We start from the raw sequence: 17,383 nt of genomic DNA, 5'->3' as shown, positions 1-17,383 counted from the left end.
GCAGCCTTAGATGTGAGAAACAACATTAAATTGTGTTATATGATCTTCACACCAGACTCTCCAAAAACACAGCCTGAGCTCCTGCTTTTCCTCTTCTTCATTTATTAAATTGCTTTGGCCAGGACTACAAATTTTTAATGCCCTTGTTATATCAAAACTCATGTAAACAGCTCTAGTTCTGCTCCTGAACAGACATCCCAACCTGGAGGAACCCAGGAGTTCCCTCCTAGTTCTAGGAGTTACATTTGAAGAAACAAGCTCACATAAAAGAACAAAATCATTTAGTGAAAACCTCCTTCTAGAGTCTGAAAATCAAACCCAAAGGCAAACTGCACAGTGCTGAACCACCAGCAGCCTCTGCTCTGCAGGCCCTCCTCACTACCTGATTAGCCTTGACATTTTTGACTTTCATCTTCCACACCATCCATCTTTTTAAATCAAATAAGCCCAAAAGGACACCCTTGAAAGTGCATCTGTATAGTCTGAAATATGTTAATAATTACAGTAATTAAACCAAAGGGAATTTTTGTTTTAAATTCTCCCCCTCCAAGTATAAATTTATGAACCTATCAAAACAATCTTTAATAATTAGAACTAAGATTTCAAAGTACATATTCTCAGTAAGAATAATTCCATATCACCCCAGCCAAATGCAAACATTTTTGCCATTGAGTTCAGGGAGTTCAATGAACTCTTTCCTCTCAGATCTTGAAGTGTGTTGCTTGAGACATCTCCAAACTTCATTCACCAATCCAGTATTTTATTCAGCTTTGATAAACACTACCCTATTTTAGCCTAATTTTCTAAGGCAAAAACCCTAATCTGTGTAGCATATTATCTGCCATCTCAGTAAATTACAAATCTGTTAGCCAATTCCAATTCTAAATTGGATTTAGCAGGGGTATAGAATTCCCACAGATATGAAATTTCTTCAATTTTTATGAAAATGGGTGATAAGGTACAAAATATAAACTCAAACTAGTGGACTTGTTAGAGGAAGTCACAACAAACCAGACTTCTTCCATCCTATTTCTCATGGAATGCCTTGACACTGGAGAAAGGAATCAGCCAAAAAGGCAGGAATCAGATGCTTCTCTGCAATCAAGATAACCTTTCAACATATTTTTCCAATCTGTCACTAATTTTTAATAATAAGACAATTAATTACATCACTGATCAACTAATCCTGGGAGTCATGACACCTGGAAAAAATGTTCTTTGGACCAACTCCTTTGAACATCTGTTGGGATGCCCACAATGAATGGATTTAAAAACCTGACTGGAGAAACTCAGGGATCTGGAATTAGGTAAAATTCAACAATCTGAGTCAGCTGCTCCTGCCTCAGCTCGAGAGCTTCTAGGGCTGTCAGGAACTGACTGGATTGTCATCCTCCTTTTGAGTTAATGCACCAAGTAAGTTATTTGTGTCATGCTACAGAGAAATCAAGCACGCACAACTAAGTAGCACTGTCAGATCAAAAAAAGTTCTTTGTGTACATATTTTCCAGAGCATTTTGTACCAAAGGAGACCTCAGAGATTAATGCTTATTTTATCGAGATTATCAAACATACCCAGATAGAAGACATTGAGTTTAACAATATAATGAACCATTCTTTAAACTGAATTGTGCATTCCTGGACTTTTCCCAATTCTGCTGCTTGTTTCAAGGTTAGTATTTTCAAAACCTCCATTACTTTGCATTGTTTCCCTCTCCTGCCCCTATTCTGTGTCCTGACACACCAATGTAAGACACAGACAGAAGAGAGTCTTTACTCTCATTTGCTCAACTCAGCAGTGGAAATCATGGGAATGCCACATAATTCCCGTTCTGTGATGTGAAAACAACTGTTATTATATTCTCTTACACACCTGGTTTCTTTCTTTCAATGCCTTTGCTTCCTCTGTCTGCGTTAATGCTTCCTTGAATAACAAAGTCTCCTGAGAGACACGTATGGCATTGAAATGTTTACAAAGCCACATTGCCTGAGGGGAGAAAAAAAAAAATACAGGTTGAAATATTTGGAAAGAAAACGAGGCAATTTTTTTCAGAAGGTTGCAGAAAGACAGAGCTTTCCTAGCCATACATTTAAGTATACAGACATTTACATATATAAGCAACTTTAGGTAGTTTCTTATAAAGATGTTCAAGAGTCTACAGCTTTGAATAACAGCTTTTTCATCTCCTGTACCTTAAACCAGAATTTAAAGAAGGAAACATTCTTCCTGCCATGCACTCACCACCATCACCTGCAGTTTCTGAGGTTCAAATACAACTTCGACCTTTGCATTTAATAGGTGCCAGTGGACATGAGACAACTGACCATGCAAATGGAGCAATTCACAGCACAAATGGGTAATTACCTTACTTCCCCCAGGCTAATTAGCCCTGCTAAAAGGCTGGGAAAACAAGGCAGGCAGAATTCTGTTGCATTCCAGCAGTATCACTACACCAGTGATTTCTCACAGACCTCACTTGAAAACATCTATTTAACCTGTAGTGTTCTACACAGGTGTATCCCTCAGGAACACCACCCTTCAATTTGTCTTGTGCTCATCTATCACTTGGATAAATCTCAACATTCTCTTCCCAGAACAAAATTTTCCCAAATGCTGAGCTCAGTAGAAAGTAAGAAGGTGAGTGGGAAGTGTTACAACACTGAGGGTAAGGTACTTACAACTGTAGTTTTCCCAGAAGCAGGTGGGCCCAGGACACAAACTCTTGGAGCTATGGAACAAGGATATGCAAATGTCAAGATACAGAACAGCAAAAATCCCAACCAGTTTCCCACTCTTGTATTGCATAATATCAATGGAGCCACCATGAAACAATTATCTCAGCTGGAAAGCTGCCTGAGTGGAGACTTCAGGATCGGGCTCCACTGGGGAAAAAATGGGGAGCAGTAAATCAGTGCCAGCTGGGTCCTCCTTTAATCTCCATGGTCAATGAGACTAACACTCTAACCATGCCACTTGGAGAGATAGATGAGATACATATATCTCAATCCATTTAAACACACGGAGAGTTTAGTGGGTGAGCCATAAGATACAAACATTTCCTTACCAGAGTTTGACTTTTATTCCCGAAACATTGATTTAGAACTAACACGTTTTGTGATGAAAAACTATTTCACTATTTAGTTTCACCAAAATAGGTTGTGTCAGGGTTCAGAGAAGATTTAGATACTGCAAAACGAAGCACTCTCTCACTATGCTTTTTGACAGCTGCCTTCAATTTTTCTAGTCACCATTTAAAGTAATTTTCCTCTTCTGTTTCTTGTGTTTCTCTGCCACTCCTTTCCTGAGGGGCAAGGTGCAAAAAATGCATCCCAGTTCTGAGGAATTCTTAATCCAGTGCATACACACAACACAATAGACATTACTGCCATAAGCTTTGTTGGGAATGAATTAGAGGCAAGACAAACAAGAGAAAATGGAGTTGCTCTTAGGAAAGTATTTGGAACTTTTTCCATAAATACACCTTGGGCTGCAATCCCTTGAACGGTCATTTTATATTAACAGCTTTGATGTTTTTTCCCCCTATACCATAGGGGAAAAAAAAAACCCCAAACCAAACCAGACTGTGCAGGAGGGACTGGTTAGTATTTACTGGAAGTAACGTAGGTCAGAGCAGAGGAGGGATGTGCTCACCCAAAAACCTCCTCAGCTCTCAATAACCAAGGGAGATCGTGTCTGATGGTAACAAACAGGCAAGGATGTGACATGTATTTTTATGAGGCCTTCCATGCACTTAACAGCTATTGGGCAGGTGCAATTTTTAAACATACATGAAACCCAAATTATGGATTCATCTTTACAAAGTTATCTGACTTGGAAGGTTTAAGAACAACTCCCCCCTTATTGGTTCTTGCAAGCGCAACAGAACTAGTACACAATGTAGAAAAATACTTTAAAAGGATACATCAGCTGTTTTTATCACCTAATTTCTTTCAAATGTAATGTGATTAAATCCTAGGGTTTTTTTAAAATCTAACACCTTGAAACTCCAGCCCGGTACTTAGGAATTATTTATAAACAGCGTCATAAAAGAGTGCTTGGGTGCCAACGCTAATCAACTTCTTCAAACCACTTCAAAGAAAATCAAAAAACCTTTCCATCCACAGATCCTTTTGAGGTTTAACTAGGAGCATGATTTAAAATTCACAAGAAAGCCCTTAGGTATTGAAGCTTTAATACACAGCTTTCTTGGACAAACGTTTGATAAAAAACGAAACATACCATTATATACACCATCTCATGCTTTAATATTGCCCAGGGCTACTGTAAATGCTCACTTTGTACTAAATCTGGTTTTCTCTCTGCTTAGTGGCTGGCAGCAGATGGGGCAGCGTAATTCACTGATTTACTCATTTGCACACTTGTAGGACTCCTCTAAGCATTCTCCCCAAAACATATGACACAGGGCCACAACCAGGACACCCACTGGATGTAATGTTTAACCCCTCCCATCAACAAATAGTCACTATTTAAATACTGGCAGCTCCAAACCAGCAGCTAAATGAAGCCAGGAAGAATTCTGGGAAATGTCCTTTTTCTTCAGTAACAAATCATATTTAATTCTGTTATTTAGCCTTGATTGAGATGTTACAGGATTTACTGGTCTAATTTAAAGCCAGTTTTAACATTCAACAATGATTTTAGCAACAACAAAATTAATCCTGGAATAACACAAAAGAACAGCTGGACTCACAGAGTTCCATTTAAATTCAAAAGATTCTATGACTAATATTAATACAACAGAATTTTCTTAACTTGTAAGAGAAATCGTTTGTCAAAAAGAGGAGAAGCTCACGGTACACGCTGAATATTCTTGCAGAACTTTTTTACATTCCTTCAGAGGTTTGAGCGTAAAGGAGGAACTCACAGAAATGCCACTTGGATCCTGAAAGCCTTTTTCATTAGCACAAACCAAGGTACCATGTAGAAAACTTGCATCTTTGAATATGAAAGAATTATCAGTCTTCATGTGGCCCCTGAAGGTTTTTAGAAGGAACACATGAAAGAACAATAGTACAGAGCCCTAAGCACAAACACTTTGCCACACATTTGACCTACGAGATTTTCAAGGCAGTTGTAAGCTATAATCACCATTAGACTTGTTTATATTTTTAAAAGTACTTTAGACCCTATTATTAATTAAAAAGGTTTTCTAACTTCACACCTGGGAGAGATGCAATGCTTCTTTTCCACACATCTCTGTTTGAAATTTTCTCTAGGGCTAAAACTGTCTAGCAAGGCAAGATCATGAAAATTCATCACTTTACTGATGGCTCTAATAAGGTTTTTTTTTTCTTCCAAATAGTCAGCACCTTCCGCCATGATCAAAAAGTAAAATCAACTCTGCTACACATTTCTGTTACATTATTTTCCGTATAATTTATTCTTTAAACAACATTTAGGCTTTAATTTTAATTGGAGTTCTTCTCCTTCCTTAACAGGGTTTTCCAGACCAAAAGCAGACAGCATTTTCCCCTTGACAAACAACTGCTGTAGTTCTATCTTTAGCCTCTAAGTACTGAAGTCATAAGATGGAAACCTGCCTAATTCTGTTGGTAAAATACTGTGGGGCTTCAGGACAAATGCTAGCCCAATGTGAAGAAATTTTATCAGCATTCTATCAAACTGCAGGAAATTCTTCCACATATTTTCCATGGGTCTACAAACCAGATTGATTATTCATGCTGCCTGCACTAGAAAAGGCTGGACACAATTTGCAGGGTTTGATTTTTTTTCTTTAACGTATTTAGCAGCATTTCAGTCAACATCCATCTGATCAGCACCACTAAGAGCTCCCAGCACCTCCAGTGATAATGATTTCATTATCACTGCAGCAGATGCAGCTGCAGCAGAACTTTCATAATGGTTTACTCTGGTTTTAAAGAAACATCAAAGCTCCATGACACTAGCTCTCCCTGACAGCTCATGCAGAACAAAAATTATAGTTCAGTTGTGCATATCCAAATATAATCTGCCTAAGGGTGAACAGTTTGTAAATCAAATAATTTGATTGAGGGTACATGCTTTTATTGTGCGGAATACAGACTTCCTATTCAATTTACCAGGTTTTGTTACACAGAGGAGCAGACACACTCACTGTTCCTTCAGCTGAGATGCTACTGAGCAGTGGAACTCATTAACAGCAGCGAGTAACAAACTAATCAAAAAGCAGAGAATCTGCCAGCCCAGGTAGAATAGGAACCCAAATTTACACCTGACAAAAGGAGTAATTAGCGAGCTTAAAGACAACAGGAAATATCAGATGGGGCACAGAACGCATTAATAATTGATACACCAGAACTCTTTGTTATTCCCTTAGAGGGTTTCATTGTTATAACTGTTAAAGTGCATTTTTTATTAGATTACCCACTAAAAAAAGAAATTAAAAGCATCTTGCCTATAACTATTCCAAAATGCTCATCATTTTTTTTGTTTCCACCCTTCCCAAGACTCAGTCTGGAAAGTTTGATGCATCACCTGCCAACGGTAGAGCAGTTCCCAACAGCTGTTAACAAATCAGGAATTGAACTATTTATGGTGTCTCCACTTTCACTCACCATCATCGTTGTTCTGCTTTAAATGGTTTATCATGAACTCAATGGGATCATCTGGCTTATGAATCAATAGCTCTTCAAGCATGTTCTGGAAATAAATAGGACAAAGTCAGAGGAAAATTTAACACAGCTCTGCAGTCATGATATCTTGCATTTCTACAGCAATGTTACAATGAGGATTCTAAACAGCTTATAAATGCTTATTTATTTTCTTTCACAGCCCAAATTGAGACTTCAGAACCTATTTTACATGCTGAAAAACTGAAGCTGGTCATAAAATTGTCAATAACCCCCCCCCCCCACCTATTTGCTTTGGCTTATTTGTGGTACATATGGACACCAGAAAGGTTTGGCTCGAGCAGCCTGGGGTTGATAATGGTTGAGCCAGCACTGACATAAAAACTACACAAGGAGTTTGGAAACCAGAATTAGCTTGAATTTGTGTCTCTGCAGGGCAAGTTGAACCTTCTCCAGCTCATTCCCACGAGTTTCTGGCTGACCCAGAGGAGCACAGAACGGACAAGAGCTGTGGAGAACACAACCCACCAGCCAAACTCACAGAAACAGCACATTTTGCACCTGTTCCTGTGCCAGCCTTGTCTCCTTCATGAAAAGGAGTGGGGAGAAGGTGGGAAAAAAAAGAATAAAAAAAGGCTAAAAGCCTTGCCTTGAATGTCTCTTTGGAGCCCATTTTCATGTTAAATCCTTGAGCTTATACAGGGCCTTGTTTCAGTTCCCACTCGTAGCAGTGGGGATCTTGCACTGGTTACAGGGAGGATTTTGGCTTCAAAGGCAGAAAAAGAACAACCCTGAGAAATCCACACATTTCCTAGTAAGACATTTCAGCACAGCCACGAGTTCTGTAATTAAAACTAAACATCAAACAGAACTAATGTTCTAATTTAGATAAGCTGCAGAAACGCTCACGCTGGAAGAGACATCTATTTCTAAAAAGCAGTCATAACGCTTTCATATTTGCAAGTAAATTCCATAAAGTCTGTATAGTCCATAAAATTTTATATCCTCACCAACTGATTGTCTTTTATTAGAGTGGGCTATTTTTTTTCCTACTTCATCCACTTCATTAGAATAATTAAATCACTCAATTTTGTTTATAAACTGGTGATTGTGCAAGTTCTGATGCCTCAAGGTCTGGGTAGCACAGAGCATAAACTACGAAAATTGTATTTTTATTGGAAGCTCATTTAAAAATTATTACTTTTCAGAAACATTTCTTTAAACTAAAAAATTTGGATTTGGCACTACACTTATCAGCACCTTTAAAAATAACAGACCTAAGAAAATCTGGGTTTATTATAATTCAAAAACATTCAGGCTGACAGTGATTGACACTGTCAATGTTTCTTGCCCAAATCCTACCTTCAAACCCTTAATTTTATTCAATTCTGCTAAACTCAGTTTAATTTCATGAGTAGCTCTGCTAATCTCTGGGGCAGGTTCATGTTTTGGGTCTCAAGTAATTTTACATTTTGTGTTTTGTAAATGTTTTAGCACAACAATTTCAAGCTGTGTTTGTGTCATTATGTTGCTCCAACACAACTGAAACATGAAAAGAAAACACGACCCTGAGTAAGTCCCAGAAACATTTTATGTAATATGAGTTCCTGCAGCTGCATTCAATGCCTCATAGCTTACAAAACACAGCATTGCATTAAAAAAACCCCAAAAAATCACAACTACTACACCGCACTAATCATAATAAACAGAGGAAAAAAAAGGATTGCACAAAAAAAAAAAAAAAAGAAATAAACACGTGTGTGTATTTCAGTGAGATCTGAACAAGTGAAAATGACTTTGTAACAGAGTTAAGAGTTAGCAGCACGCAGGGGAAGGCTCTCCGGCAAGTTCTCCTATGAGAACAGCACCAGAACTTTCGGTCCCTCACACAAACCTCCCCACGCACGACACAAGGGCTTTTCCCGAACCTACAGAACAAATCACACCCTTCTCTACAGCAGGGAAAGCAGCCTTGCTACGTGCCGAAATCACAACGACTCCACAAGTGCCATTTTCTTCCTTTATTTTTGACACACCCGTCCCCGAACAGCCCCAAGAGGAACGCAGGAGGAAGGGTTTTAACCGGGGACTGATCAGCAGGCGGTGACCGGCCCCGCTCTTCTTCACCGCGTTCCTCCCGCACCTCGTTTGTCACTGTCCCCCCTTTTCCTCCCCGTTCTCCGCCCCTGCTCGTCCCGCCTCGCCTTTCACCGACTCCTTTCTTCCTCAGGCTGCCACTTTCTTCCGCAAAACAAATGACACGTACGAGCCGCAGCAACTGCCAATTAAAACAATTAACTGCGAGAGCCCACGGCCGCTTCTCGCTCACGGACACCCGCCCGTCACTTTCCACAGGAGCCCGCATCGGGCGCTCGCCGGTGCCCCTTTCCGCCTCCCCCGTGCCCGTCCGGCCGCCCCCGCGCCGCGGAGAGGCTGGCGGGGAGTCCCCGTTCACCTGCAGGAGCTGGAAGAGCCCCCGCTCCTCCGCATAGGCGCCCGCGGGCGGCGGCCATGCCCGGCCCTCGTCCGCCACGGCCTCCTCCGCCATGGCCGCCCCTAGCAACGTGACGCGTTGCTAAGCAACGTCATCACCGCGCGACGAGGAACGGCCTCGCTCCACATGGGGGCGTGGCCACCGCCTCGTTAACTGCAACAGGGAGCGGGGAAACGTCATCGAGCGGCGACGGTTGCCAGGGAGACGGCGGCGCGGTTGCCGCGGCAACAGCGGGGCTGAGGGCCCGCGGTCAGCGCTGGCGGCCCGGTCATCCCGCCCAGCCCGGCCCGGTCATCCCGCCCAGCCCGGCCACCCCTGCCAGCCCGGCCGCTCCCGGGGAGCTGCCACACCGCCCCCGCCCGCCCGCCGGCCGGTAGGAGCCGCAGGGCTCGCTGCACGAACGGGCCGGGGGGCTCAGGAGGGTGGGGGATGCGGGCGAGGCTGCTCCGAGAGCTCCTGCTCTTTCCTCAGGGTCCAAACCAGCCCCAGGGTCCAAACCAGCCCTCTGAGGAGGGGCAGGTTAACCCCGGCCCCGGCCCCGCCGGCGAGCGCTGCATGCTCGGCCGGCTCCCGTGAACGGGAGAGCTTTGAAGCCGCTGGGGCGATGGTTTTACAGCGATAAGAGGAGCCACGGCTCCCCGCGGCCCCGCCGCAGCCGCGCGGTTGATGCATTGCCGCATTATCTTTACAATAGACCCACTAGGGTTTATGGCATCTGATTGTCAGTGCTCCCCTCTGGGTTCTCTGCCTCTTTTTGCAGCATCATTACTAACTCATTGACTTACTGCTTGGGGCTCTGGGACTGCAGGGCTTTGGCACAATATATCTCCTGTTTTTCCCGCTTTTTACTTTTTTTTTTCCTTTGTAACTTTTCCACTAACCTACACAATTCCAAGTCAGGCGAGACGTAGAATTGCATAATTTCCAAAAAGCAGCTTCCTTTCTCTCCTTTTCGCCCCAGATCCAGAAAGAAGCAAACATGAACGAGGTAGTGGAGACCCTAAGAAAGATAGAGCAGAACTACAAGCTCTTCCAGCAGCAGCAGTTTTCATTTGTCAGAGCACTGGAACACACCCGGGAGGAAGCCCATGACTTGGTCAGACCTGTGTCATCCATCACCCAGGTACAAAGCATTCAGCACCAAGTGCTCTCTGCCCGTGAGAACAGGGACAACACGAGGCTGGCGGGCACCCGGGGCCAGTTCAGGGACGAAGAAATGTTTTTACTGAGGGAGGACGGACAAAAGCTCTCCGGTAACGTTTGTGTATAACTCGAGATGTGAGGAGAGAAGCACCTGTGAGGGCTTCCCATTATCGCGGCAGGAATCTCATTGCTGAGCAGCACTTTCTGGTTTAGTTTAGCACTGCTGGGGCACAGCCAGAAATATAGGGCACAAGAAAACAATCAAACCAAGCCTCCTTCCCCAGCCACACATGGAATCTGTAATCCTTAACTTGTAGGAAGCAGCATGTCTGGCTCTTCCCCCTGGTATCGGTGCTGCTGTATCTTTCTATAGTGCTTATTAAAAATAATGGCTGTGTTACAGAGGGAGGATGATGGATTGAGGGCTGAAAGTCCCAAGTGGGCAAGGGGTTTTCTGGGCTGGTAAGTGAATTGTCTTGGAATTTTTATAACATGGTGTACTTAAAGGTAGAACTTCGACCACCTGGAGACAGAAGGGGGAAGAAAAATCTAAACAAAATCAGAATTGTGAATTTGAGGCATCAGAACTCGGGCACAAAACTCGGATGCCAAAGGCAGAGTGACAGCCAGGCTGCTGTCAGGATTAGGACACAGAATGAGCTGGTTATCTTTTCCAAGGGCTGCCTCTCCCTCATATAAGGGCTTTGCTCATTGCATTGAAGAGGATTGTGACAGACATTGCACTGAGCCATTTTTTTCCCATTGAGATGTTGTGTAACATTATGCTGTTTTTAGAAGCACTGATATCCCAGTGGTGCTTCTTGGCAGAGGTAGAAGGGCTGCTCGTGGTGCGGGTGAAACCTGGTGGGTGGTGACCTCAGAATTGTGTGGATGCACAGCCTCCTCTGTGACACAACCCAGGAAATCATCGGTGGCAAACTCTGCTCCTGAGGGGGAAGGTGGGAAAGGGAAAAGAGCAAATTACTGGGAAGGACAGGGAGCAATTGGTGCAGCACACCCTGGTGATGCACTGAGCAGAATCCAAACCTCTACCGAAGAAACTTCACTGGTGACAAAAGCAGGCACCCATTTGAGTTTACTGCCATTCTCCCTATTTTTAATTTGCCATGGGAGGGCACAAGAATAAAAGCAGCAAACACAGAAATGTGTGTGGTCTCAGCCTACGGCTGACTTGACTGCCAGCTCTCTTTGCATAGAAACATAGACACTACAGAAATAAAATGATATTGCACTGGAACATGGCTAAATTTCCAGCCCCCAGCAGTTTTATGTGGCAGCATTTTTAGCATGGAGCGATGGCATTTCTCAAGGAGGAGAGGAGAGCATAGGAACGTGGAAAGGTGGGAGTGCACACCACAGTCAGGCAATGGCAACAGCTCTTTAAAGATTTCTACATGGAGCAGGGTATAAAGTCTGGCTTGTGCAGAGCTGGACAGCCCTTGCAAGTTGTTCCTGTAGTCCTGGTCCCTGTCCTGGTCACTCAGGTACACTAACTCTCTGTTGTTGATGTGGACAACAAGAGGTCCTGTTATCCCACTGGTGAACATCCAGGCTAAATGGATACTCTCCTTAGGACTGTTTCTGCTCACAGCAGCAGTAAAAAATCCTGCCACTCGCAAGGACACAGCACTCAGCAAAGAGTGTGGAAGGAGGAATCTGTAGTGGAAATGGACTCTTGGGGGCCATTTTTTATTTTTCTTACAAACCTGCTGAGAATTTGGCCAAGCACGTTCATGGCTTCTCTGTATGCGGAGACTGTATCCATGTTGGAACTACTTCCCTCTTGTCTTGGAATCTTACAGAAAGCACTGAAGGTGTTGGAGCCCAGCTCTGGCTGCCAACCAGCCACTCAGAATTCATATTCTGAAGAGCCTGTAATTTCTTTGGAGATGATACTTAATCCCTTGGCATAACATTTCCTCATGCAATGCCATCACTCTGAGTAACACAACTGCTCAGGGCAAGCAGGGAATAGCATTGCTCTAGCAGGTTAGCCAGGGCAATTTAGGTTAAATGGGTTGAGTTTGCAGTCATGTGCCAGATAAAGACCCGTGAAGGATGCGTGATGCAAGCACATCACTCCAAACCATTCCCAGTTTGGTGGCTGCCCTCACTTCCCACCCTGCTCTGCCCAGGCAGCTGTGGCTGGGGCAGAGGGAGCAGACAGAAGACCCCACACTCAGCCTGTTCCTGCAGTGCTGCGAGCACAGCTGGGTTTGGCTGTGCACTCCTAGACCTCTAAGGTGAGGAAGGCTCTGTGTGCCGATGCACAGATTCCTTACTCCAGCCTTCCTCAGGCACGAGGAATGACGAGCAAACATCCCATAGTGCTCACACTCAGAGCCACAAGAGACAGCAGCTTCTCCTCACTAACCTGAGCAGCTTTGCAGCACAAATTCAGTGCAGTTTAACACCACTGACCCCTGGTTTTCCCCCTATGCAGGTCCAGTGCTACAAGGACCACCACTGTTACAATGCCACAGACAGGCGCATCCTCAACATGTTCATCTCCATCTGCAACGATCTCCGCAGCCTCTGCCAGAAGCTGGAAACGGTGCACCCTGGCGACAGCGTGAGCAATGGCCTTTTGGAGAAGTGCAAAGTGCTCCTTAACGACAGCAACGACTTCACTGCCATCCGAGCCACGTAGGTGCCTCCTCAGCTCAGCTCCTGGCGCTCGACTGTCAGTGCTGCGGGACTGGCACTGCACATTCCCACCTGGCTTCTCCACCAGTTCTGCCACAAGGTCTTCCCTAGGTTCCTGTTCCAGCTGTTGGGAAAACACTGCCATATCCATGCACAAAGACTGCTGGGTTGTTTGTCCATCCTTCTTGCTGGTGCATGGCACGCCCTGAGGTCTGTGCAGTGCTCAGGCAGGTTACCTGCTCCTGCCTCCTGCTCCTCCTCTGCACAGAGCTAATTTCTGCAGGGCAAGTGTCTGTATGTCCTCTCCAAGACTTCCAGATCTATGCCAGGGTGGTTTTTGGCAGGACTCATTCCTCAACATGCAGTTCTATCCATGCTTTTCTGTTTTTGGGAAATGGCTGGCTGTGCAATCCTGCTCTTCCGTGGGGGGTCTGAGGGTGGCTCCCAGGGTTGCACTGCTGGGACTCCTCTGCCAATTGTTTCCCTCTGTCCCACAGCTACCCCCACGGTGTTGTGAATTACCTGAGCTTGGAAGAAGCAAGGCATCGCTATGGAGGGGTGGTGAGCCTCATCCCCATCGTTATAGACAGCATGAGCGAGTGGATAACTTACATGAAGAGGCACGTGCTGTATAAAGTGAGTTGTGGACGTGGCATGTCCCAGAAGGAGACGCCCATTTCCCAAACACCATCTGCTGTGCACCTTGCAGCTCCAACCTCTGTTAGTAATAAACATGCTGTACAATTGCAGGAAAAAGATTTCCAGACATACCTGGCTGAAAATCAACGTCCACAACAAAAAGCTCCCTGGAGGCCACCAGGCAAACACCCCTTTTAAAGGATCAAAGCTCCTGCATCTTCTGTTCACCATCTTTAACTACCTGGCTGATTAAAGACAATGAAATGAACACTAGAGATCCATCCTGAGTCCACTTTCTGAAGAGCTGCCCTGCAGCCAGCCTGGGACAGATGCATTCACTCTCCCTTGCTGATATTTCCACTCTTCTCCTCAAAGTCATATCCCAACAGAGGTAGCTGTAGCTACAGCTGGTCCCTGGGACCAGCACTGCAGTGGGAGCAGGAAACAGTCAGGAGTCATCAAGTTCTAATCTCTCAGAAATGAAACCTGGATAAGATACTTGAAATAGGATTTTACATTTTCTCAGCCTCCTTCCTGAGGAACATCCCCTCCCTTGCCACAGCCAGCGGGGTAAAGAATCTGCCTGTGTGAAGGATGTGATACAGAGCAGCAAAGGCCTGGCATTATGGATTCAGACACATCTTCGAGATTTAGACTTGTCTCTAAGATTCCCTCACCCCCATAGAAATTGTATGGTTATCTGGACCACAGAATCTCTGTTTACAGCACACTAAGGAGGTCTCCATATATGCCACTGGCTACAGAGGCCAGTGTGCTTCAGCTGTGCTCTGCTGCAGCCTCCTGCAGCTCCTCACACCACAGAACATCTCCCCTTACACCTGCTTGACTCTTCTGCTGTCACAGCTGGAGATGTAAAGGAGAGCAGAGCTCATTTTGCCCTTAGTTTGTGTGTACTGACAATAGCCAAATGTGGACAAAACACCCCTGTGCTCCTCAGACCTCTACAAAATAAAAGCCATTTCCAGTCCATGTGATCCATGGGAATGTGGTGGGACCATCATGTTCAGATGGTTCCTGTTCAAATTGCAAATTAAACTGTCTGTGCTTTCCCTGTTTCAAGGCAAGGTTAGCATTACCTTATCCAGATGTCCCACCTAAGGGGCGGGCCCAGGCTGGCCCTGGGGCTTAAAATATGCAGCATGTGGTCAGACCCTAAAGCCCTTCCTAAATAACAGTGTCCTCCCTGTATCTGGCTGCTCTTTTCCCCTCCCACAGGCAAATTACCTCCTGGCTCTTTGCTTCCTGCTGGAAGACACTCCTGAATAAACAATTTCCCTTTGCATACCTGGCTCAGTGTGTTAATATTATGAGAAAGCTGTTGCCTTAAAATCACCGGTTTTTGGCAACAAGAAGCGAAAATTAGAAGGGAGAATTAATACAGAGGAGGGGGCATAGGAAGGAATGACAGCTCAGATGAAATGGAAAGTATTTTCAGGAGCATTTTTTATTCCTCACATAACACCCCACATTGTTTTGCACTTTTTTCCTTTCCCCTATCCACTTGTACTGCAATGCACCCACCCAGTCTGGAGTAGGGCCCTATTTTTAGGGAGATTTGATCCAACTGAACTGAACCGTGGTGAACTCAAAATGGTAACAGAGGGTCACAGAGCGACTCCCGGGCACTACTGGGGCCGCAGCCAGTGGAATGTCACCGTCACCTTCTCTGGCTTCACTTGAGATCCCCTCATGGACAGACCTCTCTGGCTTCAGAGTCTGGTGCAGAGGCAGCTTCAGGCTGAAAAATCCAAGTTGTGGCAGGTGCCCTGTTGTGTTTGGTGCAGACAAGTGTCCAGTGACAGCTGCTGTCTTGGAAAGCTTTTCAGGACAAGCTGCGAGGACTGAATGATGACAAGTGTTGGGGACACAAGAGATGCTATCCCCAGATCTTGTTTCCAACCTTCTTGGCCCTGTCCTATAGTTTAAATTTGAACACACAGGCTGTGAGGAGACCAAAATTATCCTGCATTTTTTGTAGCTCCCTTTCAGCTTTCAGGGATGAGCACAGCACAAATGGTTTGTCAGAACAGTCCTACCAAACCCAGTCCACCACTGCTGCTCAAAACCCCAGTGCAGTTGTCATTTTGCACTTGACCAAGGTGATACACACAAAAAACAGTTCCCAAATCTTAATAATAAGATTCATACACACGAGAAACAGTTCCCAAATCTTAGTAATAATTTCTAGCCTAGCCCTATCCTTTCAGTCAGTGTCATGCAGCCAAAATTTTAAGACCCAAGCAGAAAAATGAGTGCATAAAACTTGCAGTCTGAGGTTTGATAATGACAAGACCAGAATCTGTTGGAAGACTGCAAAGTTAAGGCTCACAAAAACATCCAGACAAATTACTTAATTTCCATACAAGTTCTCCTCTTCCAGAGTGGATGGACACTTCAAAAGACAAAAAGATACAGCAAGAATTGTTTTTCTCTACTACAAATCAAGCTGTTTGAAGAATTTACATAAACAGGATGTAAATGCCAAACACAAAAGTGCAATAAAGTTTACTTTAGCCTCGGTGAGCATAAAATTGCAAGATACACACTGAGAAACCAGGCAGGGCACCAGACTGACTTTCCTACAGATCTGTCAGTCCAGGAAATAAATGCTGCTTTTTTGTTCAAAGGCTGAAGTAAAGATATGGGCTGGTAATAGATGATCTCAACAGAATCCTGGCATCTGTATGAATTATCTCAGTGCTCCCCTTGATTCAGCTAAGGGTCAAACCAGGCTTTTGTCAACCTGAGCAACCTGCTCTAGCTGAAGATGTCCCCACTCACTGTACAGGGTTGGACTGGGTGAGCTTTAAAGGTCCCTTCCAACCCAAACGATTCCATGATGAACCACTCTGTGATAAAACATTTTGTATGCTCACTATGTGGTTCCAGCCTCTCACACGCCGAGAGGACAGGGCATAGCTCAGACCCTGAGAAGTTAAGATGAAGTGTCAGGAATGCTGGTGGGCTCTGGAGGGAACCAGAAAGGACGATTCAAGGGAGAGAGGAAACTCAGCATCCCAAAGATGCCGCGGAAGCTGATGTGAAGGGATGGGCTTGGCAGGGCCTCTAGCGGCCGCCTCGCATCGGTGTCCAAACCTCTCAACAGCAACTTTTCAACAGTTCCAACAATCCCGCTTTCCCCTCGTCCCGAATCCCCAGGGCCTTTTTAACACTGGTTACAGGTATCCCACCCCTGGGATACAGCCCAGGGCGCTGCGGGGCCGCCCGCTCCCGCTCCCATCCCCAGAGCTGTAATTTCAGAAGAGCCATCGGCTGTTCCCTGTCACCACCACCCTGTTCCCACATCATAAACACCCCGAGGCAGGAGAGCTGTTTTCCTGGGACTCTTGAATTCCCTTGGTGGTGGTGCAGCACCAGTTTGAGCTCTTAGTGAGCCGAGTACCGAGCACAGCGAGCAGAGGCGGCTTCGCAGAAACCGGGAATAGCGTCTGGCAGACAGCAAAGATCAGCCAGCCCAAAGGGTGCACGTGGAGTGAAAAAGCCTTCTGGAGAAAAAGGTTCAGCCAGGTAAAGCCCACAGACACCAAATCATGACGACCATAAGTCAGTTATTTGGAATAGTCTTGTCTGGAAAGCAAAGCCCGTGGGAATGCAAACCCGGCTTCCTTTGCAGAGCTCCTGAGTGTAACGGATGAAACAACTCCACTCCTGTGATTTCCTATTTTGTAACCACTTCTAAAATCCACCATTGTGCCAGCAGCTAAGCAGTTCCAACGAATTGAGATCAATCAGCAAAGATATTTTAATTTCCTGAATTTGAAGTATTTCCTTCCCTAATGTCTCCTGTGTGTTTATTAGCTGTGTTATGAA

The 17,383-nt window shown here is 44.9% G+C and overlaps 2 protein-coding genes across 5 annotated transcripts in view; one reads left to right on the top strand and one right to left on the bottom strand.

Moving 5' to 3' along the window:
- The window catches only part of AK8 (adenylate kinase 8), a 66,341-nt gene extending 57,190 nt beyond the window's left edge, over window positions 1–9,151 (bottom strand). For 2 of the 3 annotated variants that reach the window (XM_032131096.1, XM_032131098.1), the window contains exons 1-4: window positions 9,044–9,151; window positions 6,574–6,658; window positions 2,677–2,726; window positions 1,871–1,984 (exon numbers count right to left, since the gene is read on the bottom strand). In XM_032131096.1, coding sequence (XP_031986987.1) covers window positions 1,871–1,984; window positions 2,677–2,726; window positions 6,574–6,658; window positions 9,044–9,136 — 342 coding nt within the window. In that variant the 5' untranslated portion in view covers window positions 9,137–9,151. Of the gene's footprint in view, window positions 1–1,870; window positions 1,985–2,676; window positions 2,727–6,573; window positions 6,659–9,043 lie in introns of those variants that run through there. The other variant, XM_032131100.1, reaches the window with a different exon arrangement.
- A 146-nt stretch (window positions 9,152–9,297) lies between these two features.
- SPACA9 (sperm acrosome associated 9) lies at window positions 9,298–14,834 on the top strand. Of its 2 annotated transcripts, XM_032131171.1 has the most exons (5): window positions 9,388–9,455; window positions 10,044–10,205; window positions 12,690–12,892; window positions 13,390–13,528; window positions 13,643–14,834. In XM_032131171.1, the coding sequence occupies exons 2-5, from the start codon at window positions 10,062–10,064 to the stop codon at window positions 13,727–13,729; spliced, it is 573 nt and encodes a 190-aa protein (XP_031987062.1). In that variant the 5' UTR covers window positions 9,388–9,455; window positions 10,044–10,061; the 3' UTR covers window positions 13,730–14,834. The 2 variants fall into 2 exon arrangements, with proteins under 2 accessions (XP_031987063.1, XP_031987062.1); XM_032131172.1 differs by having other exon boundaries at window positions 9,298–9,455; window positions 13,390–14,834.
- Window positions 14,835–17,383: the final 2,549 nt, after the last annotated feature.

This window comes from Corvus moneduloides, chromosome 21 (assembly GCF_009650955.1).
Source record: "Corvus moneduloides isolate bCorMon1 chromosome 21, bCorMon1.pri, whole genome shotgun sequence".
Lineage (NCBI taxonomy): Eukaryota > Metazoa > Chordata > Aves > Passeriformes > Corvidae > Corvus > Corvus moneduloides.
This window is presented reverse-complemented; position numbering and strand designations above follow the sequence as displayed.